The sequence below is a fragment of the Bos indicus x Bos taurus genome, chromosome 19, assembly GCF_003369695.1.
Source record: "Bos indicus x Bos taurus breed Angus x Brahman F1 hybrid chromosome 19, Bos_hybrid_MaternalHap_v2.0, whole genome shotgun sequence".
NCBI classification, from domain to species: Eukaryota; Metazoa; Chordata; class Mammalia; order Artiodactyla; family Bovidae; genus Bos; species Bos indicus x Bos taurus.
In genome coordinates, this window is record NC_040094.1 from 37,165,136 (window position 1) to 37,192,390 (window position 27,255).

Consider the following 27,255-nt stretch of genomic DNA (forward strand, 5'->3'; position numbering starts at 1 on the left):
GTTTACATGGGCTGATGCCAGACCTGAACCCAGGCCTTGCAGCTCCAGAGTCTCAGTCCCTATCAGGGCTCCACCATGACAAACCACCCTGGGGATAGAACACATTGTGTCCAGATCACCCAAAACATTAAAAATCTCCTTTCAGCCGTACACTCTGCCCTCAAACCACCTCCTTGCTGCGGTTCTTCTCACAGAGCAGAGGGAAAGGGGCTGCCATCACAGGGTAACAGACTAGCTGGCATTCTGGGAGCCACTGGACTAGAAACCTGACTATCCAGTTAGAAGGAGAAATCCAGTCCACGGATTAGCCCCCATGAGCACCCACCCCAGCCCAGGAACACCTGGATCCAGCCCTGAAAAAGGAACAGCTCCAGGTGGGGGAGGGGAGGCCCCACACACAGCAGTGACACATCCAAGTCTCACAACCCCACCCCAACAGGGATCCTGCTGCATCTGTGCCCCTGGGTCAGCCACACCAGGGAGGGTGGACCCAACCCAGGTGCTCTGACCCTGCCTCCTCGGCCAGTCAGCTGGCAGGCCCCACTGGGGCCTCCCTCCCTAAGGGCTGGTCCCGGGCTCCAAGGTCATTTCCTGGTGAGAGGACCAGCAGGCGGACTTGGCAAAGTTCCCTCCCAAGTGCCACTTCCTTGACTCATTTCCTTCCCTAAGTCTCCAGCTCTCCAGACCAGGTCGGGGACATCAGGGCTTGGGAGAGGCCGGCCTGGGGACCTAATGTTTCTACCAGGACCAGACGTTCAGAGGCTCAGTTTTGGTGCCCCAGGTGGGATGGAGAGAAGGGATTCTAGAGCCCCTAGCTTGGCAGGGAGGACTGGGTTCCTGGTGGGGGTAGAGTTTGGTGTCCAGTAGGCTGAGGGGTGTCCACCTCCTACCTACCTGCCTAAGCCATCCCTGCCTCTGCCAGTTTCCCCAAATCTTTGGGGGTTACTATCTTCATTTAAGAATCAAAATACATTGAAATCAGAGCCTTTTCTGCTACTCATATGTTATGGTGGCCACCTATTCCGACTGTGCAGTGACCCAGGAGGAGGCCAGGGAAGACCCTGACATCCCAGAGCCCTAAAGTCCACAGAAGCCTAGTCATAACCCCCCTGAGTCTGAGGCTCAGGTCCTCAGAATCAGAACGGAGAAACTAGACCTGAAGGAGGCCCAGGTGGAACTCAGAGAGGGTGAGCAATTTGCCTAAAGTCACACAGCTAGTGAATAACAGAGTGGCACTAGCTGGAACAGAGCAGGAGACACAGGGAATGTCTAGGGACTAGAGCCCTGCCCCTCCCTAGGGTGAGTAAACAGCCAGGGGAACAGTGAAAGTGAAAAATGGTGCCTGACCAGCAGGAGACCCACAGGACTCTGCCAAGAGCTGCTACTAGGTAATTCCATGTGTAGAGTGTGGAGAGGGTCAGGGGAAAAGGTCTGAAAATCTCAGAGGAGGAACTGGTGAGCTTCCTATTGACCACACATTCTCTCTTCCTAGCTGGTCGCAGAATTTCAGGGCAGGACCCCACCTCCTTCCTCCTTCCTCCTTCCACCACCCCCACCAAGTGGTTACTAATCCTGTGTTTGAGCCCCCAGTGATGGGGAGCTCACTAGTGCTCAGGCAGTCAGTGCCATCTTTGGACAGCTCTCCTGGTTAAGACCGTTGGATTTCTAAGCCTGCATCAGCTTCCCAGGAACTTGCTGGAGCCATCAGATGAAAGCTAATTCTGCAAACAAGTCAAGACCTCCTTAGGGCAAACAGCTGGAGGCCCTTGCTCTGTGCACCCTCACCACCACGTGGGTGTTCTCCTGTCTCCACTGCTCAGAACAGAGTAATCCTCCAGGCAGGAGGCAACATGGTGCATCAAAGGGACACTTCCACCTTCTTTGTTCTAGAGGCATCTCTGGATCCATGATCCCTGGGCCACTTGGCCACAGTTCATTCTCTTGGAATTTATTTCCACACACACTCCCAAGCATGATCAGAGGATGCTGGTAATACACCCCAAAGCGAATAGAGGTGAGAGAGAGAGTCAAAGAAAGGATGAATCACTACCCAGTACACAGCGTGTATGTGAGTACATAGCACGTATGCACACGTCCAGCGGGATTAGGAGTCCCCTTGGGGTTCCTACTCTCACCTTCAGCTGGGGCTAAGGCAGATGCATTTATCCACAAATTACCCAGGAAACAGCTGAAATGGGAGCTCCTGGCCCAATGGCCTTGCCAGCCCTTTTTCTGTAGGTCTTGCCAAATCCAGACCTGCTAACCTCATCTCTTTTCCTCTTTTCCTCTTCCCAGGGATATCATGACACATGAACATCTTACCAACAGAGTTTTAAGTTCTCAAATCACTTTACATTCTGTTTTTAATTTGATCTCCATATGTCTTGTGAGATAGTTAGGAGATGGGTTATTTCCCCATTTCACAGGTGGAAAAACAGGCTGGGAGGATAAGCTAGCAAAAAGGCTGGGTAGAATAAACAAGTGGCCCAGAGGGACCGGAACCATCTCTCTTGCCCCTGCTTTACACCCTTGGCTCAAGTATTTTCTGGCTGCCCTGAACCAACTTCCAACAAAGTGGGTCATCCATAGGCCTCAAAGATAAAAGGTTCAGGGACAACTATGCCTGACACACAATGAATATGAGCTGCAAACTAGCACAGCATCAACGAGGAGCCCTGAGCTCCAGGTCTTTTGGGTAACTGAACTAGAGCTAAGGTTATAGCTCCAGCCTCCAGGCCTCAGACCCTGCTCCCTTGTCTCAGCTCTGCAAACACTCAGAGCATGAGCTGGGAACCTTCCTGCTTTTTCTTCACCCCACCTCCAGTCACCAGCCACACTGGGTACAGCCTGGAACAGCTTTCAGGAGCCACGAAGATACTGTGGAAGATGGAAGGTGCTTAGACATTGAAGTCAGGAAGAGGAGTGGTCAGTTCCCTTGTCATTTGAGGTATCCACTCAGAGACCTCAAAGGAGTCACCTCTTGGACCTAACATAGATGCGCTGACTCCCATGGACCCTGGGGTTCTCAGAGGAGGCGCACATAGCTCATAAGCAACAGCAAATTCAGGGACCAGGGAGTCCAGAAGCCCAAAGGTTCACAGTCAGGCAATGGCAAAGTTAGAACCATATCTCCGGGTCCTGTTTTCCAGTCCAGCAATCCGTAGCTGACTGTCACATGACCTTGAAAAATCCCTTCCTTCAGTTACCCCAGCTCTGTAATGAGGGGCTGGGCTGGCTGCTCCATGCCCACACTCTGATACTTGGATTCTACAGTATCATGGAAGGCCTGAGAACAGGAAAGGAGTCCTGAGTTCCCCAACTCCTGGTCCCTTAAAGTCTGTTCCTGGGAGAGTCCTAAGCTCTTAGGGTTAACAGTCTACCCAGGAACAAGGGGCCCTTGCACTTGAGGCTTGGGCACATCTGCCCCCTTGATTTACAGGTCCTCTGCTTGGCCACCTCAGATACTGTGATCTGCCATGGCTACATCAGCCAGGCTTAAGTGGCAGTGAGAGGAAGTCTACTCCTGAGCCAAAGGAGGAATCTCTGGAATCTGGACTGGATCAAACTGGATGAAAGATGGGGTTCCAGTGGGGCTGGGCAAGAAGGAGAGCCACAGAGAAGTCACACCATCTCTGATGAACCAATTAGTGACCCAGAGAAAAAGAGTGATCCCCCAAAATCATTTTTTACAGGTATTCCAATGCCCCACATTTTAAAAATCCAGGTAACTCCCCTCAGCCCAGCCCAAACACAGACCAAGGGTAGGGTTCCTGACTGTATACACACACTTATGTGCACACACAGGCACACGCACCCACACAAGCACACACCCATGCATAACACACACTAGGCACATACAATACCAAGTACACCTGTACAGACACCTCAAATGGGAGAAAGATTTAGAGATTGGGATTCTGAGGCCCTGATCTGAGAGCAGCCTACGCTGGGCAGGCCCAGATAACCACCTCGAATCTGAGTTCATCTGTAAAACGGAGACGCATCACCACTTGGCCTCCCAGAGTGGCAATGGTGACCAAGGGAGCTGCGGGGAGCAGGTTTTGAAAACTGTAAGAAAGCTCTTGGATTGTCTACACGGACTGCGCCTGAACTAGCGGGGAGTCTGCAGTCAGCAGCCTGAAAGGCAGCCTAATGTCTTAGAAAGAGATTTGGTGTGTGAAGCGGAAGGTCTACTTTTCTATCCCAGCTCTACACTGCTCTAACTGACTGATTTTGAACAAGTCTCTAGGCCTCCCTTTCCCCATCTGTAAAATGAGAGGGTGGATCAGGAAATCCTGATACCCTGTACCTGTAGGGCCCTGCCTCCAGAGTGAGGTCTGCCTCTCACTCCTGTGGCTGGGGCAGTGAGGATCGCCTGCTCTCTGGCGGCTCTTGCCCAGAGGAAAGAAGGAACTCTTTCCAAGAAGCAGGATCCCTTGAAGGAGAGGAAAGCCCAGTGCAGCCAGCCTCCCAAAGCACCTGGTCAACAAGGTGCGGGGTGGGCATCCAAGTCCTAGTCCATGGGGCAGGTACTGAAGGGTTATCAGCATCTGGGGATGGGCACATGCCTCTTCTGCCTCCTGCAGTCAGCCTCAGAGAGGGACTAGGGTGAGGGGGCAAGCTGGGACACCTTCTGAATTCAGGATGCCACCCACTGAGCCCTGGAGGAGCCTAGTACTTGGCTTTCCCAGACTCAGCCATGCGGCTGGGGAGGGCAGGAGGCCACTAGGGACCAGGCTTTGGGCGGTGCCACCCAGGCCTCCTCCCCGCACCACATCGCCGTCTCCCCGGGGCTGTGTAAGGGCTAGCCAGTTCGCGCCCTCAGTCCGGGGACACCTCCTTACCCAGAACTTGGAGCCGAGCTCCCCGGAACCGCACAGAGCGTCCATGAGGTCCGGGCGCGGCTGCGAGGAGGGCGAGCACTATCGCCTACCGGCCCCAGACAGACCTAGCGACCGCCTGCAGCCGCCTCCGCCCCGGCGTTCCGCCCGGGCCCGCCCCCGCGAGCCCTTCCCCCAGGCCCTTTGGGTCGAATTGCGACAGCGCCTCCCCGAAAGTGCGGCTCCAGGAAGGTTTTGGGGACAGGAGCGGAGGCCACTGACACAGTGACAACTCCCTCAGGTGGCCCCTGTGCCGCGTCGGGAGAAGTCCCAGAGAGATGAAGCTGCTAGGGCGGGAGCTGGGGCTGTTTCCAAGAAGGACACACCCAACCCGCTCCCGGACTCTGCTGGGGGAGGGGCCCCCAGGAGTCAAGGAACGTGGAAAGGGATTTAACAAGACTCTCTCCGGGAATAAACCCCTGTCACGTTCATCTCTGAATGTCAGTCTCCTCATCTGTGAAATGGGAAGAGCTTGTGAGTTATCTGGGAACTGGCAGAGACCAACACAGTGTGCACGCGTGTGTGTGTGTGTGTGTGTGTGTGTGTGTGTGCGCGCGCGCGTGCATATGTGTACACCCAAGGAGAGAGAATGGGCGAGGGTCCCAGGATCGTCCAGATGGTGGCTTCCCATGGTTATCTTGAACAGCTGCCCACCTGAGATTCTGTCCCTCCCTAATTTTGCACCAGCTGCTTCAGCCTCCACTTTTATTTCTGTAAAACAAGGATAATCCAGGTACTTATGTCACAGGATTACTCTGAGGATTAAATGTGAAAGGTATGTAAAGCATCAAGCATATCTCCTGGCACATTAGTAGGCTCCACTTCAGCCTGGTAAGGGTGGGAGATGGGCAGGTGAGGCTCCAGGAAGGGCCCCACATTAGCACATCCCTCCTAAAACCGAGTCACCACATTCCCCATCTGTAAAATGTGTTGTTGGAGGGGGGCGGTCAATGGCCGCCTTCTCCTGCTTTCCACAGCTTGGCCATTCTGGACCCCTCCTTCCCTCTATTTCTCACTCCCCCAGTCATCCTCTCTCCCCTAATGTGACCCCAGAAGCCAGTTCATCACCCCTCTTGGGATTGAGAAAGAATCTCCCGTTCCCCTAGCACTTCTTCCCTGCTCTTGCCTCCCAATCTTGTTCCTGTCTGTAGGATCTGCCCAGGTGATCCCTTCCCTGAACTTGTTCTTGAAAGAAAATGTTTTCTTGCTTGGCTGCTCACCAGCAGGTGTAGGTGAGTGCCAGCGAGATAGCACAGAAGCCACAGCCACCTCCTATCCCTCTGGGCAGGCAGGCAGGAAGTCAGAGAAGGAAGTCTTTTCACCCATGGGCTATCAGAACAGAGATCTGAGCCAGCATGAGAGGGGTGGAGGTGGGAGCATGGTGGACAAGACTCCCCCTTCCCCAGGCAGGAGACTGGGGCCTCTCCCCTTCCACTGGGCAAGTCCTCTTAGCCCTTTGTCTGCCCCCCGCCCCCAACTCACCCAGTCTCCCAGCCCCCTCCATCTCTGAGCCGGTCTCTGCAGAGTTTTCACACTCCTGTCACAGTCTGTCTCGGGTTATATTTAGTTGTGAAGAATCAGTCTTCTTTGCCAGTCTGAGAGGTCCCCGAGGGCAGAAATCGACGGAATCACCTCCACCCCCTGCCGCGCCTTGGGCAGAATCTTTAATATACTGTGTGACAAGCCCCTTGATATCCCTGGGACTCAGTGTCTTGAGCAACTTGGACAAGATGCCACCTAGGGTCTCTTTCCATCCTGCTGATCTAGGCTTCTATGTGGAGCAGCTGGGAATCCTCCGCCAACCCTTCCTCTAGTTTAGGACTGGGACGCTTGGGTTCTGCCTTCAGCATTGTGGCTGCAGCACCATCCCTTTCGGCCCCAGCCTTCCCATTTTGCTACTGGAGAGCCTTTCCCTAGCCTGTGGCACTGGGTGGGAGCCTCCAAGATTGAGATCATAGTGGGACACCTAGCAATCCTTGCTTCCTCCCCTCTCTCTTGAGACATTCATTGGGAGTTTGCCCTTCCTGGCCTCTCATGGAATGTGGCTCCTTTCACAAAACCACTGAATAACAGCTACAATATTCCTAGACATTAAGCTGCTGGTCATTCTCACCAAAGCAAGAAAAGTGAGGCCCTCCTTTTGTCCTGCAGAGTCAGGATGAGCTCCATGTCTTCTGACTGCGGGGCTATTTCCATGCATCCTCTGGGCAGGATAAATTTCCTGTGTCCTTCGCTGTTGTGTCCCCCTCAAGACTGCTTAGCGTACTCTCCTTCCTATGCCTCACTTCCCTTTCTGCACCTGACAAACTCTACTCATCCCTGAAGATTTTACTCAAGCCCTTCTCCCTCAGGCCTTCCTTGAACCTCCCCCACCCCAATCCTGAGGAGGGATCCTTTCTCTGCACAGCCCTCCCTCCCTGTACTCCATCACTGATTGTCTTGCTTATCTCCCCCAAAAGACTGTGAACATCTTAAAGATAATATTGTTTGTTTTTTGTTTGTTTTTGGCCACATGGCATGCAGGGTCTTAGTTCCCCAGCCAGGGATCAAACACCATGCCCCCTACAGTGGAAGTGTGGAGTCCTAACCATTGGATTGCCAAGGACTTCCCAAGGATAATCTTATCACTATATCCTCAGCACCCAGGATAGTGCCTGGCAAAGTTGGTCTTTAGGAAATGCTTGTCAACTGACTACACAGTAATCCTGTCTCCTTGGAAGAGGTCATAAGTAGCAAGGCCGCTGTAGCATTAGGTACAGTCCCAGCAGTGAGCACTGTCTACTCTTCTTTGGAGTTTTCAGACCCAAAATGTGTCCAGCTTGAGGCTTCTGAGAGCAGCAGTAAAGACCTGTGGGTGGGTGGCAGCACAGAGAGGGACCGAACCGCCCCCAGCTTTAATGGCTCCAGCCCCATCCCCTCTCCCCAGGTGACTGCAGCTCCACGCAGGATGCACAGAGAGTGTGCTGCGTCTCCCTTGCCAGCGAGCATCCCAGGGGAACTCAGCATCGGGAATTTCCTGGCAGAAAGATGGAAAGATAAGATAATTGCAAGGTACAGCTTTGAGCAGCAGTGACAGCAGAGAAAAGAAAGCAGAGAAAGTGGGTGTCAGGGAGACCCAGAGACAGGAAATCCTGCAAACAGGGAGAGTCGGTCGGAACTGATAGGACAGGGGGAAAGTATTAGAACAGAAAGGCTGCCAGTTCTCCCCTCCACTCACTGCTTATTTTCTTTTACCCCCCATGACTTCTTGAAGGCTTGGAGCACCCCCAAACCCAAAACCAACATCCAGCTCTCAAACTTTAGCTCTCTTTCTCTGTGTGGTGGGTGGGGCCTCATTCCTCCAGACCCCAGCCTGGTGGGGCCTACACTGGCCCTACTTGTGGAGTCTGCAAGGAGGCCTCCTGCTCCCAGTCTGCACTTTGATCTGATTTGGCAGGTGTGTGAGCCCTGGCTGCTGTGCCCGCTTCAGGAGTTTTCAAAGCAAGAAGAATTAATTAGCTCGGTGAGCCACAGTCAGCAGCTTCCACACCTGGACCAGGGCTAAGACACACAGAATTCCAACATTTCTTAGCAGAATCCCCTCCTGGGTTTTCACTGGAGCCACCACTTCCTTGATCTTCCTTGCTGTGTCCTCAGAGCAGGACACCCATTGACACCTAAACTCGCCTTTGAGAATTAATTCTCCTCCTGGAAACCACTATCTTGGATTAGTCCTGGGTCCACTGGCTGTGGGCTGGGATCACAGGGCACCGTTGGCTCAGCACTCCAATGGTTGCGATTCTCCAGGCACAGATGAGTCCTTCATTGGCCCTGCAAGCCTGTTTCCTCCCATGGGGGATGTACACAGCCCCTGTTTGTAGAAGGTGACCATCAGTGTTGGTGTCCTCTTCCTGGCTAGGTGCCTCTACAGAAGGGGCACCAAGGTGCCACAAGGCGAACGTGCTCACTGCACTGCTGCACAGCCCTTCACCCACCTCCCCCCCCTCCCCGGAAAGGTGAGAGGAGGTCATGGACACTGGGCTCTGATGGGTGGGGATTAAGGGTGACGTCGAGGTGACAATGTTTGGAAAGTGGGAGAGGTCTGGGTGGGGCAGGGGAGAGGGCAGGAAGAGACAAAGGAGAGGGTGGGAGGAGGTGGAGGGGAGCAGGTGCCTTGAGCTTCAAGAGGAACATTACACTAGGAAAAGGCAGCACTTGGGAAACTGGGAAATTGCAGAGTCAGCCTTGGCCAGCTCTTGGCCAGGCACCTGGAGCTGAGGGATAAGTTCCCTTGTGGTTAAGCCTCTCTCCACACAAGGTGGAGGGCTATGGGCTTCTCTAAGCCTCTGAGGACACCAAACTGGGAGTGCAGGAGTACATTTTCATGAACACAAATGTGACTGCTTTGGGAAAGTCCTCCCTGGCAAGTCATTTTTTGATTAGGACGCCTCACACCATGTCCCATACCTTCCGCAATGGGACAGAGGCTGGGGTAGTGTGGAGTCAGTGGTCTAGAGGTTGGCTAGATCAAGATTAAGACCTCAGCTCTGCCATCCCCTGGCTTCGTAATCTTGGGCAAGTCACTGAAACCTTTCTCAACCCATTGCCTCGTGGGAAAAGGATAGCAGTAGTACTTTGCTTGCTAGGGTGTTGTGAGAAGTAGGTGAGAGGCTGCAGATGAGTCTCGGAATCGTTTTTAGTGCTCGCTCCGCTTGCTCTTCCTTGTCCTCCCGCCCCTAGATAGACCTTTTCCTGGACCTTGAGGTGGAGGAAAAAGAGGCAGCCAAGCCTGAGATGGGGGCCTGTAGCTGTTGACACAATTTCCTCTGAACCCACAAGGAGAAGGCTGAAAGTAGAAGTGCCAGAAGCAGATTTCTTACCTCCCAAAGCCCTCACAGCCCCGAAGCTCCTGGCCATTCCAACCCTGTCCTGGAGGCCCTAGTCCAGGACCTGCTGCCTCCACCAGCCCCTCACCCTAGCCTCCTTCAGACTCCTCCACTTCCCACCCCCGATGTATCCTAGAGCAGAATCAAATAACCATCCAGACAAGCATCATGAGATTAGCTTCCTTGTTGTTAAGATTGTTAATAACATACTGTTAATAAGATTCAGCAGTGTCATTATTTCTACTTCAGAACCCTTTTAATGAGACACAACAGCTTTCATCATTGATAAAGATTTTACATTTTTGGCAGAGAGGCCACAATTCTCTCCCCTGAAATATTCACTCTAACTCTGAGGGGTCCTGGGGGCAGGGGATGGTTGGGAAATCTGGGATTGAGGGGAGGGAGAAGCAGCCCAATTCTCTGGCTTCACCTTGACCCAGATTCCAATAAGCATTAGAAGAAAAAAACGACCCCAGAACATCCTCCCCAAATCTCCTACCTTCATTAAGGAATAGACAGCTACAGAATGCTACCAAAATATAAAAGCTTAATCTACAGACCTAGGTGACAAAACTCTAGGAATTTTGTGTAGATTTGCTTTTTTTTTTTTTTTTAAAGGCAGTTCCTACATGCAACCCCCCTCTCCCTACCCAAAGAGCCCAGAGGAAAAAGAGTTTCATGCTATTGCACACCCTAAGAGGATGAAACCAGGTGTTTGTGTCAAGGAGTGGTATTATTTCTGTCCAAAAGAGCAGTTAGAAAAACTTTCACCAGCTTAGAAAATACTGGGTTGGACAAAACTTCCAGGTCCAACCATCCAGCAGCCTCCCCCACGTCACCGGGATTCCAGGTTCCAATGGGGGATGTGGGTGAGAGCTGCCAAGCCCGAGCTGCCTTTCAGCTTTCAAGAGTCCTGGGGTTTGAAGGTGCTAGGGGTAAGGGGATAGGCGTATTCAAGGGTTTGGGGTTGGGGCAGATGTTCGGGGGTGGCTGGCAGGGACAGACTGGGTGAGCCTGTGGTTAGTGCCCTTGGCACGATGACATTATTTTGTTTCAGACAAAAGAATATTGCCTATGGTAGTACCAGAAAGGAGGTTCTGGGCTATGCTGCTGGCGCCTCCTCCTCCCCACCTCCTCCCCTCGGACTGCCTGGCTGCCTTCACCCCAACTCCCCCCACCCGCCACGGCCCCCCTCCCCCAGGCACCTTCCCACTGGGCAGGCAGCAGCAGCCAGTGTAAACACCTTGATGATGCTCATTTATCACCCCCCAGGGGGCCATCTCCCTATCAACTCCACGGAGAGGTCCCAGCCCTGGCCCCCTCATCTTAGAAGGGAGTAGCTCACTGTTTGTATAGCTTAATCCCATTGCCAGCCCTGATGGGGCAGTGCCTGCCGTGCCAGGGCCCTGTTGGTGCGCCCCCAACGCCCCCAGGGCAACAGGCTGAAACCCAGACCACTCAGGTTACCCTGGCTGAAGCCTGAGGAAGGAAAACGCAGAAGCACTTGCCTCCTCCCAACAAACACCCCTCAAATCCCCATTACAGCAGCTGAGACGCCTCCCCCAGCCTCAGTCAGCCTCATTAAACCAAAACAGCTTCATTATGCCAATTTCCAGCTTTCAGTGTGGGGCTGATAGCTGTCAGCAGAAATAAGATTTAATCTGGCATCACTCACATTCACAGAGCTGCCTGGCTAAAAGGAAGCGATAAAGCTTTGATAGAAGCAGGAGTATACCCTGCTTGTCCAGCCTGCCACCAACAGAGGAGCTTCTCTCTTCCCTCACCCCTGGGCGGCCAGGCTGTGTCCCGCCCCCCTCTCTCTGGGTACTGTGTGCGCGCGCACGCGCACACACACACACACACACACACACACAGCTCTGACCCCTTCCCTCCCCACCACCCACTCCCCATCTCCAGGAGTCTTTGTCCATTGCCATCTGGAAATACCTAACTCTGTCTCTTTGGCTTTTATTCTGGACCGTGATTAACTTTTTATTTTGGAAAATTACTTTATTATAGATATAGATATGTATGTATGTATATATAAAAAGGTTCCATTTCATTTGTAAAATCTTTTTCTTTTTTTTTCCCTACAGAAAATGATGACAAGATTAAAGGAAAAAAATAAGTTACATTACAGTTTCCAAAATGGTTCTTGCTCTCCACTGAAGATGGGCCCCCGTCAAGGCTGTAATGCACTCTCGATCCCAGCTTGTGCTTTGCAAGAAGAGGGAACATAACTAGACTAGTTATTTTAGGTTAAAATAGCCAAGAGACAGACGCCTTCGCCTCAAAAATATTCTGAGACACATAAAAGCAGAAGGAAACAAATCTCTTCAGTCACAAAATGTCGTACATCCCGCAAATACTAGATTCAATTAATTTAATAAAATAGAATATACATAGAGATTCTGCACAAACGTATTGCTTTCTCCCAACAGCTCCTGGTGTCGGGAACCTCAGCTCTGCTGGGCCTCTCTCTCCACTTGGAGCCAAGGTGGCCAGGGCTGTCCAGAGCTGGGGCTGCTGCTGTTAACTCTGGAAATTCTGCTTGCCGGTGCCCAGCGCCACTGAGGCAAGGAGGAGCACCTCCTCGGTGCCCATTTGGAACCTTTCAGGAATACAGCCCAGGAGGAGGAGCTAGGATTTGGCACTCAGTGGAGAGAGGTGAGTGGGACAGTGGGGCAGGACTCAGGGGTCCAGGTCTGCTGGGTCAGAGGATAAACCAGAGAGACTCAGCACGTCTTTCTTTGGGGAGGGCGAGGCAGCCATGCTGTCAGGAGGGCCAGAGGCCAAGGGATCCTTGGAGTCGCTGGACGGAGCCCTCCGGCGGAGGCAGACACCAGGACTGGGTGGGGGCCTAGGGCCCTGGCTCTGGCTCTCTGGGGGGTCTATGGAGATGCTGGGTGGGCTGAGTTTCTTCTTGGGCCGGCTCCCAGCTCCCCCTAGAGGCTGACCTCCAAGGCTCGAGGGATCAGGGCCCAGGGCGGGTTGGGAGCCACTGTCCAGGCAGCTGACCGCGATGGAGTGCCTCCTCTGTTCATCCAGCCAGGATGCCGGCCGGCGCGGGCAGCTCTGCGCCTCCACGCTGTAGCACTTCTTCAGGTCCCGTGCAGACGGGGCTTCCTCCTGACTGTCCGTGGGCAGGAGGTCTCCTGAAATCCAGCTCAGCTCCGTGTCCAGCTCTAAGCTGCTTCTGGTCTCTGGTGGGCCCTTGGCCCACTTGGGTTCTGGGCCTGGGCAGGGGGCTGACGGGGGCATGTGCTTCAAGATCTTGCTCTGGCTGCGGGAATGCTGCTGAGCCTGGGTGCTGGAGTGGCCCCAAAAGGAGGAGGCCCGGGCCAGCGGCGGGGAGGGCCCACTCACCTCTGACAGCAGGTCTTCCCTGCTGCCCAGGCCCTGAATGTCCAGGGAATCCGTCCGTATTGCTGCCTGTATGGGGTAAGGGGAGGGCTCAGCCCGCAGGCTTCCTCTCCCCCATGAACTGTCCCACCTGGCAGGTCAGACCACTCCTCCTTCCCCTCCATGGAGCTGCAGGACCACCCTAAGCGGGGATTCTCAGTGTCTGCTCTTACTGGGAGATGGGGGTCATGCACTATTTGCTGTCTGTTGTCCACTGTGTCCCCACCCCAGGCCTGCAGGAATTGCTCCATGCAGCTCCCAACCCACGTGATCCCAGAAAGCACTGGGCCAGCCCTGCTCCCCAGCCATCTCCTTCACGCCTCCTAGCCTCTGCACAGGCTATTTCTTTGGCCTTACATACCCTTCCCAAATGGCAAGCATCCTTTGACTTTATGGGCTCAAGTACTCTGTGATGTAATACCCGACCATCTTTACCCCAAAGTAAAACTGACTCCTTCCTCTTTGCTCTCTGCTGTACCACACACGTGAGCACCCTGTTGCTGCAGTGACCTGATGGGGTACTTGTCTCTGCTATTATACCGTGGGCTCCAGAGGGCAGGCGCTGTCTCATTTGTCCCGGTCCCCAGTGCCCAGACATGGAGGCTGCTCAGTGAATATTTGAGAAGCAGCTGAGGACTGTGGCTGCTCCCAAAGGTGAGGGATTAAAGCAGATGCTCAGGTAGCTATCCTCATACCTGGGACACACACAGCATGAGCAGCGGCCTTGTCACAGAGGGGCAGACAGGCCTCACCTGGCTACCCGAGCCTTTGCTCTGTGCTCCTTGAGTGTGGGATCTGGAAGCTGGGCCCTGGGAGTCACCAAAAGTGGAGACAACCAGAACATGCCTTGTGCCCCTTAGCTAGGTCTACAAGTACAGAGACTTGTGGGGCAGCTCTGCCCATGGAAAGGGAATCCAGAGACCCAGGGTCTATTTCCAACCTGACATGTGTCCCTGGACAACCGTGACCCCCTCTGCTCTCTGGCTTCTTCTGTGCCCCCAAGGGGACACAGACCACTTTGCTTTGCCTAGAATTGTGTCCCCAGCATCTAGAACTCAGTCTGGCGCACTATTGGCACACAATGTTCGCTGGGAGAATGGAAGTGGCAAGCCTCATCATCACCAGCAGCCTAGGATTCCCAGCAGAGAGGCCAGCCCCGGCCCGTGCCCATCCACTATACCAGCTCACCTGGCGCCTGAGTGGCCTCTGAGCCAAAGGGGAGCGGCCTGGTGGGGGCAATTTGGGGATGGTGCCCCAGGTGGGAGCACCATGGGGCTGGAGCAGATGGGGCACATCTTTGGGAAGCTGCGGGATGTAGCTGGTGTCTGCTGGCTGGGAGTGGACGGACAAGATGGAGCCTGTGAGGGGAGGTGGCGGGGAGAGAGAAGACCTGGACAGTCAATGTGCTGGCCCCCACCTGAGTCCCTCCCATCAACTATCCACTCTTCCCCAACTGGGGCCTCTGCTTTAACCACCCCATCCCCACCCTGGATTGAAAGCCGCTCCCCTCAGGCTGGGGGCTCCCCCAGGCAGGGGAAGCTGACCCCTTCAGCCTGGGGGATCCTCAGAGGTAGGAGAGGCCTCTTTGGCTGCCTCAGTACCCCTACTTCCAGACAGCAGGACTGAGCTTAGGCAAGGACGGATCTCCCAGTGTGAGCCAAGTGGGCCTGCCCCCAGCTTTGGTACCTGACTGAGCTCTGGGGAGCCCCCAGCCCCTGTGTCCCAGGGACCCCTCGGCAGTGCTCCCATCCCGGCACATGTAGCTGTCATTGGGCAGAGAGTGCGTTCGGCTGACCCCAGACTTGCGCACAGTCAGCAGATCTGGTCCTAGCATGACGGGCACCTCCTCAGGGTGGGACTCCATCTGCAAAAGGAACAGTGAAGGGCATGGGGGGAGGAAATAGGAGGAAGAGGGGCATCAAATTGGGTAACTGAGGCAGAGCTAGGTGATGGGACTCAGAAGCCCACCACCTCATCCAGACCCTGGCCCCCATCCCCTCCCTGGACAAGGTGGTGATGGGATGAATGTGGTTGGGGAGAAGGACCAGACACATGGATGAGCCTTCCAAATACAGAGAGGAAGTGGGTAGGAGGATGCCCTGCCCCCAGAAAACTATTCATACTACATCTTGGAGCTTCCCACCGGGGATGACGGAGAGGTGAGGAGGAGGGAGAGCAGCCCCCAGCCCCCAGCCCTGCAGGCAGCCCAAGAGCTCATACTCAAGGCCTCACTGAGAGGCTCTGAAGCTGCACAGTGGAGAGTTAAAAGCTAATAGCACCAGCCGCCCTCAGCATCCCACCTGGAGATTGCCTGGAGAATCCTGTGGACAGAGGAGCCTGGCAGGCTACAGTCCATAGGGTCACAAAGAGTCGGACACGACTGAAGCGACTTAACACGCACATACTCCCTATCTCAATTACTGCGCTGGGGCTGTGGGGGGACTGATGAGTCGGGGAGGACCTTCCCAATGAGTAGAAGAGGAGGCAGCCAGAGACTCCCTGCAGAACAGAGGCTGTTTCATCATCCAGTTCTTAATGCAGCTGCAGCACCCAGCACTAGACAAGGGCTGGGTTAATGTGAGCTGAGTGACGGTTGAACACTAAGGGGATGGCTCACAGCTGGTTTACCCACCGCCCCACCTCTCTTTAATTAAACAATGACTCTGGCAGGTGGTGGGTGGTGAGCAAGGCCTGGATACCATGGTCTCAGGTCCTCCCTTAGTGGACAGACTAGAAATGAGAGTGGATTTTTTAAAATTGTATTTCAAAGAAAGGCAGTCATCAGCTTTTGACCCCAAATGGAGGGAAACAAGATTTGTTCCCAGGAGATTTCTCCATCTCTAGTTCTCATTCCTGTTTCTCATGTCCATTCCTAGTTCTCAGAGAGGCCGTAGATTCCTGTCCCCTTGCAGACTCAGCCAGGTAAGTAGTCCCAGCAGGCCTGAGAATGACTGTCAGAAAACAGTCTGGATCCTCTGCTTCCTCTCTCAGCCCCAGGCTCCACTTCTGCCAACCACTCCAAGACCCCCAGGGACCCCGAGTCTATGGTCAACAGAGCCCTGCTGTGAGAAATGGGCCCCTGTCCCTCCTTAAGTGCCAAGAGGAGGGGAAGGTAGGGAGGAGGGGGCTGCTCACTGTTAGATGTGGATGGGAGAGCCGGGTAAAAGTGGAGAAGCTGTCAGAACACAAAGAAGCCCCTCCGGATGTGGGAACACCCAGGGACAGGGACAGGGGAGACAGGAACGCCCCCCCACCCCCTGCCCTGGGTGGAGAGGGCATGGTGGTAGCAGCAGGGATGTGCCTCTCACCCCTGTGTGCTGGTGAATGGCTCATGTTGGGGGCAGGTGGGAAGGGGAGGTGGGAAGGAGGGGTGCAGGGAGGGGGAGGGCTGGCCTGCATGGGGCTCCAAATACACAAACCAACTCTGTGGCCAGACAGGCATGCTGGTCAGCTGTCTGATAACACCTCTGAGTTGAGCTCGGTCACTCTTGGGTATCTGGATTAACCCTTCCACAACTGCTGCCCCTGGGCCCTCTGGGCAAGGCCCCAGTTAAATCTTATTTCTTTGTCCACAGTGGGGGACCTTAGTAAAGCCTGGGACACTAAGTGCTGCCTCTGGGTAGGGCTGGCGGCAGAGTGAGGGGGAGGGATCCGGAGCCCCTGCAGTCAGCCTGCCCCTGGGGGGGCTGGGGAGCAGCGGGGGGGCTGTGTGTATGTACATTGCTCGCCAGGGCACTAAGTAAGAGTGTGTGAGTGTCATCAGGCAGACAGTCATCCGTCAGAGCTAGAGAGCAGGACAGTTCAGACACAATCTCTGACGTCAAAGACAGAGCCTCCATCTCAGCTAGAGGGATCTAGACAGGGAGAGAGATGATCAGGCATAAGAAACCAGGACAGTGCGTGCTCTCACATGTGCACACACACACATGCACACACACACACAGAGCCCCTCTTTTCCCATTGTTCACAGAGCATAAGGAGTAAGTCCCTCCTTTCTCTCTTCCCACCCCTTTCCCAAGTAAACTGAGAGCACCTCCCCCCCACCCCTACTTCAAACCCCTGCTCTGATCAGAGAGGCTGCACAGGCGCCAGAGAGCTGGAGCAAACACTGACAAAGCGAGGAGACATGGAAACACGTTCTAAAGATGCGGCAGGAATCTTGACAGCCCCTCCCACATGACACCATCCAGGGAGGGAGCAGGGAGCTGGGAGGGCTTCTGACTCTTATAAAGAAGATACCAGAAAAAAAAAAAGAAGAAGAAAGGCCCGCAAAGCGCCTCTCTGCTCCCAGCAAGACAGAGCAGCGTAGGGGGTGCTGGGGACAAAGCTGCCAGCCTGACGACCGCTTTCTGCCTATTCCCTCTGCTTCCAAAAGCCTGGCAGGACTTGGCCTGCCCCCGAATGCTGGCATCTCCCCTCCTGGGCCCTCCTCCACCTGCCCTTTCCAGCCTGGGTTCTGGGAGGGCTCTCCTGTCGCTGGCCTGAATTGGGCACACTCAGTTGGGCTAGTACCCCATCTGGCTGGCTCACCTGGGATCTGCAGCTGGGCTTCAGTGCCTGCAAGACCCTGGGGGAGAGTGGGGCCATGCCTCCCAGATGAGCTGACTGCCTGGTCACCTTCTCAACATCTTCTTCTCCCCCAGCACCTTTCCCCATGACCTTCCTTCAGGATGAGAGGACTCAGGAATGGACTTGATCTCTCAGGGACCATTCTAGGTCACTGCCAGGTTCAGGACCCTATAGTCTATCTGAGCCTGAATCCAACAAGAGGTCAGGAACCCTAGAGCAAGGTCCCTTCCTATTTAAGGATCACCGTCCATTTCTTTGATCAGGCTAACAGGTGTCCCAGGTACTGGGAACCTGCCTGCCCACTCCATCATCCATCATGGCCCATGGAACACTAGGCTTTCTATCTACAGCTGAAACTTGTCTCCTTGCTTCCACTCTGGGTCTACCAGGGGCTTTCCTGCAGTCCCTGACTTAGGAGGAGGGTTTTGGGGTGCACCTCCAAGTGGAGGGGGTCACAGGTGGTGAGACAGGTCCCAGGAGGAGAAGGAAGAGAACCCCAGGAAGCAGAAGACTGCACTGAGATGGGACTGGAGGAGAAAAGCATGTGCTGCTGTGGGAAGATGCAAGGCTTGGGGAAGAAGCCAAGTCCTATTTCAAACGAGGTCCTTGAACCCACTCCTGACCAGAGCCTTCCATCCCCTCTCAGGGCCAGGTCAGAAGCCACTGGCTGCAGATAGCATCCACCGTGCCCAGCGCTTTCTATAGCTTAAAAGCCCACCAAACAGAACTAGTGGGGAGGGCAATGGATACAGGGAAGAAGCAGACTGTGGCCTAAGACATGTCCCTCAGTGGGTCCCCTAGCCACCTGCACTCATCCCCAAAGCACCTCTCTCCTGGATCTTGTTCGTCATTCTGACCATCTGCTAACCCACTGCCAACTCGTCTTCTGCTCCTCTTTTCTTCCGGGTTCTTTCTGACGATTACCCTCTCCAAACCCCTCCTCCATCTATTCTTCTCCCTCCAAAGTGTTATCTCAGCATCCCTACCTTCCAACTATGTGTTCCAGAGGTGGATCTCAGCCTGAAGAACCCCTGGCCACCTCCTGCCACGCCCAGTTCAACTGAGGTAAAGCTGTTTTTTCCCCAAACACCCAGTGGGCAGGAGACAGCCCCACCTCCCCAGAAGCATGGCACAGCATGGCACAGCCCAGCACAGTCAGGGGAAGGGGCACAGCACAGGGACACAGTAACCTGTGGGTCGGAGCCGCCTGGGCTGCGGGCAGGAGGGAAGGCAGAGGGCTGGCCCCCTGGGCCTGCCAGCTCGTCCATCAGCTTCAGCTCCCCATCCAGGGAGCCCTGGATCAGCAGGGATATGGTGTCAAACAGCTGTCTGTCCTGGGGAGGACCAGCCCATAAGGGGAGCCAAAGAGTCAGGGGAGTGAGGGTCAGAGGAGCAGTGATGGGAAGTGTCGTGGCAGGGATTGAGAAGAGACAGAGAAAAAGAGGAAGTCACATATACGTACACATATGCGCACACACACATAACAATAACAATAGAGAGAGAGAGAAAGGGGGCAGTGGGGAAGGTGGGCAAGAGAGAGGTGTGGGAGGAGGAAGGAGAGATAGGAGATGGAAAACAGGGGAGCCCAGAGGGAGAGAAGGGGAAAGAAAGAAAAGATCAGGAAGAAGGATTGAGAGATGGCATCAGGCAGGTTGAGGGTGGGGGAGGAAAGACGTCTGGCAAAATCAGGGCAAGGGTAAGAGAGAAACAGGTAGGAAACAGAAAATAACCTTGACCCTAAAAGCCAGGAAGGGAAGTCCCAGCCAAGCTGGAGGCACCGGGACAGATGAGCCAGCAAGTGTGCCAGTGGCTTGCTGGGGTGGCCCCACGCTGCAAGTGTGGGCAGCCATCTCTGGGGACAGCCAAGGGCCTGCTTACCTCTCCACATCGAGGCAGGAGGGTCAGGTGATTCAGGAGGAGCCCTAGGGTCTGCTTGCTGCCTGCTCCCTGTGCGCCACCCACCAACTGAGCACCCACACCACCCGTCTCTGTTCCACATTCCCTAGAGGCGGAGCGGGGGTCTCTGCTCACCATGGGGTGCTCCAGGGAGAAGCGGGAGGCTGCTCCAGTGTGGGGTGTGGCATGTGGGGCCCCAGGTTTGGGGCTGCCAGGGCTGTCGGGGCCCTCGACCCCAGGCCAGAGGAAGGGGCTGCCCAGTGGTGAGGGGGCTTGTGGGCTGAGCGTCTTCATCTCTAGCTCCAGTTCAGCCTCCAGCTCGGCCTCCTCCTTGGCCTCCTTGTTGCTCTCCTCCAGATGCTTCATCAGCACGGCAATGACCACGTTGACCAGCACAAACTGGGCTGTCAGCACGAAGGAAACGAAGTAGATGGGGGAGATGACCGTGTTGTAGCAGGTGGACTCCTGGTCACAGTCCCGGAGGGTGTCCTGGGGAGGCAGGTTAGAGGAGTGAGGTTGGGAGGGCAGTGGGCAGAGCTTTCACAGGAAGTCAGGTCTCCAGTGTCACAGAGCTTTGCAGGGGAACAAGGAAGGGCAGGAGGAGGGCGTGATGGTGTCCGAGGGGCAAAAGAGCATGAGCCACTGTCCTGGGAGGTGTGAGTTAGAGAATGTCTTGGGGAGAGGGAGTCCCGGAGTGTTCCAGCATGGAGGGTGGAAGGTTACATGCTTTTATTCACATCGAGTGCCACCTGAGCCAAGAAGTGGGGCCGTCTCCTTGAGGCCAGAGCCAGCCCTGGGAGGGGCCTCACTGTGGGGGGCTCTCACCTTCATGATGCCATTCCAGTTGTCACCTGTGGAGACTCGGAAGAGGGTCAAGAAGGCCATGCCAAAGTTCCGAAAGGTGGCATGCCGGCCCAGGCCCTCGCAGGGGTGCGTCTCATCACACTCTGAGGAGGAGGGAAGGGAGAGAGGCTTAGTTAGCCCAGGAGTCCCTGAGTCTCCAGCCCTGGCTCCTCTGCCCTCCCTACCCCAACTCACCCAGATCTCCAAAGAGCTCCACGCCCAGAGCTGCAAAGATGAAAAACAACAACATGAAGAGAAGTCCCAAGTTCCCCACCTGGAAGAGAGGAAAAGCAATGGAAAAGGTGCCGCTAGATCTCTGAGCCAGCTCCCCCCACCCCTTTGGAGAGCACCCTCTCCTTCCCGAGAGGACCTTTCCCACCCACTCCCACCTCCCAGCTACCTGGGGCAGGGCCTGCATCACTGTGTCCAGGAGTGCCCGCATGCCCACAGCCATCTTCAGTAGCTTTAGCACTGCAGAACAGAGCAATGTCATGAGCTAGCCCTTCTAGGTCCCAGGTCACACAGCTGGTGGAGCCAGGGCCAGGGCCGGGGCTGGGGCTGGTGGGAGAGCCAGCCCCAGCCAGCCAGGCTGCCATGGCTTCACCCCCACCCTTCCCCTTAGGCAGAGGCTAGAAGAAAGGCTCATGGAACCCACACCCTCCTCCTCCCTAGCCAGTCAGAGCTGACCTCTGCTGTCTCCCCTTGAGCAGGTCACTCCGGAAGAGTGGCCATGGTGGGCAGGCAGCTGGCACTGACCTCGGGCAATACGCAGCACCCTCATGATGCGGATGATGGTGGGGTTGATGGGCAGCGAGGCATTGACCTCAATCTCCTCCAGTGTGATGCCCATGATGGACAGCAGCACAATGGCCAGGTCCAGCTGGTTCCACCTGAAAGCCCAGGACACAGCTCCCTGAAGGGGGCACTGCAGAGGAGGGGGTAGTTGTGGCAACGTGAGTGGCACATTCTCAGCCACAGAAAGGAGAGTGGAGGTCAGCCTGTCCAGCCTGTCCATCCTGCAGAGAAGGTGTGGTTTAGCTACGGTCACACAGCCAGGTGGTACCACAGGTAGGGTTAGGACTTTAGTTCTAGCCCCTCTGCTTTTCATCTTCATTCATTTGCTGTTTTATCTAGTACTTTTATGGTATTTGCTCTGTGTCAAGTGCTATTTGATAGACTTTACAAATAGGAACTCAAAATCTTCACAACTCTGTGATGTAGATACAGTTATTATATCCCATTCTATGGCTGAAGAAACTGGGAGAGATTAAGTAACTTAAGTAACTTACCCAAAGTTACCAGCGTCTAAATGGTAGAGCCAGGATTCAGATCTGGTCCAGGCAGTCTGGCTCCAGTCTAGGCCACACTGATTTTTGCTGTTCCCAGGCCCTTTCTCAGCAGGCTCCCTTTCTCCCCTCCCATTTCCCGGGCCCTGGATATCCCCCCACCCACACTGCACCATCAGCCCTGCATAGGTCCTGGAGTGGAGTCTGAACCCCAAGAGTCAAGAAAGGTCTTCAGGCACTAGATCCTCTGGGGCATCTCCCTGGGAAACATGTGCCCACTCCTCCATCCCTCACCCCTACTCCCCTTACCTGTCCTGGAAGAACCGTCGAAAGCCAAAGGCCACCAGTTTGAAAACTGACTCCAAGACAAAGATGACAGTGAAGATATAGTTGCAGATCTTCAGAGCCTCATCCAGGATCTGGCAGGGATGGGGGCAAGATGCAAGATCTCTTAAGGCCCAGGGAAGATGCCCGTCCTGATCCTTCCATCATTCCTCCCAGATCTGGGAGACAGGGTGAGTCTAAGGGGAACTTTGCTCCCTTCTCACCATGATGGCTGATCATTGGCCACCACTCTAGGACAGAGGAGGTTTCTCATTCACAGGTATGATCCAAACTCTGTGTTGAAAGATCTCTCTCCTTGAGGGATGGTGAGGAGATCACATGAGAATGTGCTGGAAGGCACGGAATGCTAGAAGTGAAAGGGGTCTTTGCGTTGTCAATTCAGTGTCCCTATTTACAGATGGGAGAACTAAGATGTGGAAGGCAGATGATGGAAGCTGATTTCAGAAGTAGCAAGAGCACAGGTGAGGTCTGGAGCTGGATACTGACTAGAATCTAAATTCCAAAAGAGTAGACACAGATCTGCCTTCTGTATCCTCACAGGTCAAGAACACTGAACATCTTTATTTATTTAAGGTAACAACTATCTGCTGGGTGAAGAATCCAGGTCCTTCACTTCCCAGTTAGTTGGTCAAGTCAACTAACCTCTCTGAGCCTCACTGTCCTCACCTGTAAAACCAAGACAAGACTGACCTTCACAAGTCCCTGCAAGTGGTGCCAGAGGATCCCCTGTAGGGGGCCAAGCACTGGCCCGAGGTGCCCTGACTCGGGCTGGGTTAGCTTCACCCACAGGCTCATGACGAGGTGGGGCCCAGAGGGCCGGTCACTCAGTCCTACCTGGGGCTGCTGGTAGTGCTCCATGGCCATAGTGACCACGTTCAGCCCAATGACACCCGTGATGAAGAGATCCAGGTAGTGGCTGGTACACAGGTGGTGGACGAGGAGCCGGAAGCGGGAGTAGTCTGAGTAGTAGGGTTTGCACTGGGCTTCTGGTGGGGCAGCAGGGAGAACAGAGCAGCCATTGGGCCCCGTCCACTGTGCCCCCTCCACCCACAGTCCCTGACAGCCACCAGCCTCTAATGCCAGAGCTGAAACATTCCAGCGTCATCAGCATCCTCGCGCTCCACGTACTGCTCTTTTTGGGCAGGAGCCCCTCTCTTGGTGTTTCCCCTTCAAGCATTTGTTCTACTGGCTGTGGTTGGGCACAGAAGGGGTCAGGACATGCGGAGCTCCCCACCCACAGTAGACACCGGGTGAGCCCCCTCCCCGAGGCAGCCTCCAAAATCCAGCAGCCCCTCGTAACACCCTCGACTTGGTGTTCTGCAGTAAGGTCTGATCAATAGACGAAAAACAACTGATCTTATTGGCTTCAGAGGAAGCTCCATCAATGGAGAGGTGAAGGCTCTTACTCCTTTACCGAGCTTAGACTCTTGAGGGGAGCAGAGGAGATTACAACAGAGCTGGGATTTGGAGATAAAACTGGAGATTGGAAATTGGACGTCTTCTTGGCTGACTGCACTGACCCGCTCAGAGGGCCTCCCACGGTGGGGGCAGGGCCTGGGACTCCTGAACCCTCATTCGGGAGAGGGCAGAGGGGAGGCCACAGGGCTCACCCAGTTTCTAATGAGGCAGTGCCCAGTCTGCTCCTGGGGACCAGGGCAGCTTCCCCTGCAGGCTGGGCTGGAAGCAGGAAGCACTGTCTGAGATCTGTCAGAGGCATCGTATTTCTCTTGTAATTAGTGAACCACTTAGTTATAAAAATTATCATACCAGGTTGACCTACTAAGCAGGCAGAACAAATCTGGGGGCAGGAGATTACAGGGGGCCCCTCCTCCAGGTGTGAGGAAAGGCCATACCAAGTTGGGGATACATGTCATCAGAGGCAGCCACAAAGAAAGAAGAGGCACCGCATGGGGGCCTTGGGGCAACCTCAGGTCCCAGACAGCTCTTCCCCCTCAGGAAGTCTACGGCGGAAGCCAGCCAGGGCTGTAGCCTCTGAGGACTGTGCCAGGGCGGCAGGAAGCTTAGGCTCAGACCAGTTTGGTTATAACTGTCCTTTCCCATGCAGGACTATTAAACAGAGAGGTAAACTGAGGCAAGGAGTGGCCTGGGTGGACCCCCACCAAAGGCCGAAGGAAGAAGAGTACCCGAGAGCTCCCATTCAGCCTCACCAGCTGCCGCGCTCCAGCATCAGCCTTGAGGTGTGGATAACCGAGAGGCAGAAAGTCCCAGTGTTCTGGTGCACTGTAGGGTGCTTTAGGCCATATTTTTGTTTCCAGAGATGGGCCAGCCAACCATGACTTTGCTCAGGCGGCCCTTTGGGCCCCCAGGGAGATGGGGGTGGAGAGGCCAGGGACAGGGGACAACATAAGGCCACAGGTCATCCACACAACGATGCGATCACGGCAGGTAGACCTGGTGAGCCAGCCTCTTCCTTCCTTCCTTCAGTACCCACAGAACAAGAGGGCGCTAGTCGCCCAGCGTTGCCTTAGCAGCTGGAACTCTTTCTCTGCATTAATCTCCATAAGTGCCGAGAGCACTCGATCCCATTATGCTAAAATATGAATGGAGAATTAACTAAAATGTTTGAATACAATTAGGTTAGAAAAAGCGGCTCCTTATTAGCCCTGTTATTAGCTGAGACAATGCAGAGGACAGGTTAGAGAGTCCCCCCTCCCCTGTCACCCCAGTCTGTCCATGTAGGCAGCCCCAGGCCAGATGGAGCTGCTGCTGCCTCCTCCTGGTCTTGCTCTAGGAGCCAAGGAGCAGGTGGAGGCCCAGAGGGAAGGTGGGGTAGGACGACTGAGGCAGGGCATCTGTTCACAGAGACCAGTCCCAGGCCCTTGAGGTGTGTACAGAACCCCTCTACCCTCAGCCCTGACCCCAGAGCAGCAGGTGCCAAGGCTGCCAGAAATCCCTCCATTAGAGCCCAGGTCCAAAGTGCACCAGGGCCAACCTGATAAGCATCTCCTTGGCCAATCCCTTTGTTTTACAGAGAGAGAGAGGAGGCCCATCAAAAAGTTAGTTATGTACACATTGTAAGGAGGCGACCAAGCCAGTACCTGAAGAGCCCCTCACCAGCTGCCAGGTGGGTTTGGACACAGAGCCTTGGGGCTTTGGCCCAGAGGGTGCCCTCGAAGTTTGCCCAAAGGCTCTCACTATTGCGCTCCGGATGATGTCATCTGTTTTGTCCCTGGCCCTCGGTTCTGCAGGCAAGAACCCGGGCTCAGAGAAGAAACTGAGACCCCCTGGGCAGAGCCTTGGGTGGGCCTGCTGCTCTACCAGCTCCAGCTGTAGCCCAGGAGGGGATCTTGACCAGTGGTCACTGGCACTTCGGCTACCCTGGCCCTGTCTCCCTGCCTCCTACCTGTATGAGTTACCTTAGGCAGAGAAAATACCAGAGGCAGGCAGTGAGGAGAAGAGCACCCCCCAGGACTGCCCAGCCCCCAGTCAGGGGCGGGAGTAGAGGAGAGGCGCAGGAGGGGGCACAAGGCTGTGAGTGAGAGCCATAGGCACAGTGAGTTAGTAGGGGTCACTGAGAGCCCGAGGCACAGCCAGGGCAGAGGGTTTGCAAAGGGGAGTGGTGGAATAGGAGGAAGGCAGGGGTCACTCCTAGGGACACCAGCCCCCACGACAGAGGCCAACTTCAGCTGCTGTAGCCAGGCCTGATCAGTGGGTCCTGGTAAAAGGAGAGAGGGCAAGTTGGAGGCAGGTGCCACAGGAGGCCGAGGGGAGCCGACCTGGTGCTGGAGGCAGCCCCGTTTTCTCCCTCCACTTGGAAGCTGGGCTGGACCGAGGTGTCTCATCAGGTCTTTTTCCTGATAAGCAGACTCTTCCCTTCAGCCTTTCCCTGGGATCTGGCTGTTCTGCTCCTGCTGGGGGCAGCACAGGGTGGCAGAGGTGCTGGCAGGGAAGTATGGTGCACACGTTTGATTCCAGCAACTCCAGACTAGTGGGTGTGGCTTCATCCCCATCACACCATTGGGTACCCTGATGCACCAGCATTGCCGCACCTTGTAAGCTGACTGGAGATGCAGACGCTCAGGTCCTACCCTGGACCACTGTGAGAGTTTCTAAGGTGGGGCTCGGTTATGTCCTCTGGGGGATTCTTTTTTTTTTTTTTTTTCTTTCATACATGATATTATACATGTTATGGGGGATTCTTAGGCACAGGAAAGTTTGAAAAACTCTAGTATAGACCACGCAGAACAACAGGTTTAGGTAAGAGGGATAGGGGTGGTCTGAGCCCTTGTCTGGGGCCTCCGAGTCTTCATCACCAGCGGGAAAGGTGAGACACTATTGTAACCAGTGTATATACCTGCCTGTGCCCACAGGACCATGGCAGAATGTCCCCAGAAGGGGGTGCAGTATGAGAGTCAAGAGAGTGCTTATCATTAAGTGGGTGTGTCAGAAGATGGTCTCAGGGGCCATGGAAATCCGCATGGGTTGACTCTTGGGGGAGAAGCCTCTGAAGCCAGACCCATGGTGTTCTGGTGCGAGTGTGTTTGTGTGGACACATCAGCGTGCAGACCAGGTGAACCCATAAGGGAGGAGCTGAAGGCCACGTTCCCTCACCCTCCTCTCATTCCTTAACATTAGGAACTCACAGTACAGCCCAATTCAGAGATGTGGGCCCAGGCAACCCAGATAAAACTTGGCTGGAGCCTCCTGAGCCCCCGGGTGGTCTCTCAATGCCAAACATCATCATCCCACCCAGGGCCCCAGGCATGACCTCTCAAATGGCAGCTCAGGGGTTCCCCTTTGATCAGGCAGCCCAGCACCCACAGGGTAGTGTCTGCAGGAGCCTGGCTTCTGAGGGAATTTGGAAAAGTAGAGAAAGGTACAGCCCATGGTTCCCAGTCTGGAGTCCCAAGCCCTCAACAGCCTGAGGAGGCAGTCACATGGGGGTCCTGAGGTTCTTTTCAATATTTTAAAAAGCTTACATGCAATCATACACACGCCTGTGCTAAGACCCCACAGACTAATTTAATGGCAAAATGGTCTTTACCATCGTTCAACGTGAAAGCTTCTGCAGCTCATAAGTCCTGATTAGCAATTAGATGTGTCTTTGATTAGGAAAACCAGTGAAACAAAGTCATTACTGACATGCTCTCAACTTCAGAGATCTTTTACATTGTGGGGTCTGTTGTAGAAGATGACAAGGGGGGCCCT

The 27,255-nt window shown here is 54.7% G+C and overlaps 2 protein-coding genes across 25 annotated transcripts in view; both read right to left on the reverse strand.

Moving 5' to 3' along the window:
* The window catches only part of ABCC3 (ATP binding cassette subfamily C member 3), a 48,263-nt gene extending 43,113 nt beyond the window's left edge, over positions 1–5,150 (reverse strand). Inside the window, exon 1 of one of the 4 annotated variants that reach the window (XR_003506983.1) lies at positions 4,845–5,146. Coding sequence is in view for 2 of the 4 variants with exons in the window: in XM_027519501.1 (XP_027375302.1) it covers positions 4,845–4,889 (45 nt within the window). In the remaining 2 variants the exon portion in view is untranslated. Of the gene's footprint in view, positions 1–4,844 lie in introns of all 4 variants that reach the window. The other 3 variants (XR_003506984.1, XM_027519501.1, XM_027519503.1) reach the window with 3 other exon arrangements.
* Positions 5,151–12,095: 6,945 nt separating this feature from the next.
* CACNA1G (calcium voltage-gated channel subunit alpha1 G) overlaps positions 12,096–27,255 on the reverse strand; it is a 62,043-nt gene continuing 46,883 nt past the window's right edge. For 8 of the 21 annotated variants that reach the window (XM_027516736.1, XM_027516734.1, XM_027516730.1 and 5 more), the window contains 12 exons: positions 22,921–23,072; positions 22,051–22,160; positions 21,212–21,345; positions 20,856–20,926; positions 20,651–20,729; positions 20,438–20,559; positions 19,748–20,101; positions 18,907–19,050; positions 16,867–17,001; positions 14,834–15,011; positions 14,336–14,505; positions 12,096–13,177 (listed from right to left, as the gene is read on the reverse strand). In XM_027516736.1, the coding sequence (XP_027372537.1) occupies positions 12,437–13,177; positions 14,336–14,505; positions 14,834–15,011; positions 16,867–17,001; positions 18,907–19,050; positions 19,748–20,101; positions 20,438–20,559; positions 20,651–20,729; positions 20,856–20,926; positions 21,212–21,345; positions 22,051–22,160; positions 22,921–23,072 (2,390 nt within the window). In that variant the 3' untranslated portion in view covers positions 12,096–12,436. Of the gene's footprint in view, positions 13,178–14,335; positions 14,506–14,833; positions 15,012–15,060; positions 15,647–16,866; positions 17,002–18,906; positions 19,051–19,747; positions 20,102–20,437; positions 20,560–20,650; positions 20,730–20,855; positions 20,927–21,211; positions 21,346–22,050; positions 22,161–22,920; positions 23,073–27,255 lie in introns of those variants that run through there. The other 13 variants (XM_027516744.1, XM_027516741.1, XM_027516742.1 and 10 more) reach the window with 4 other exon arrangements.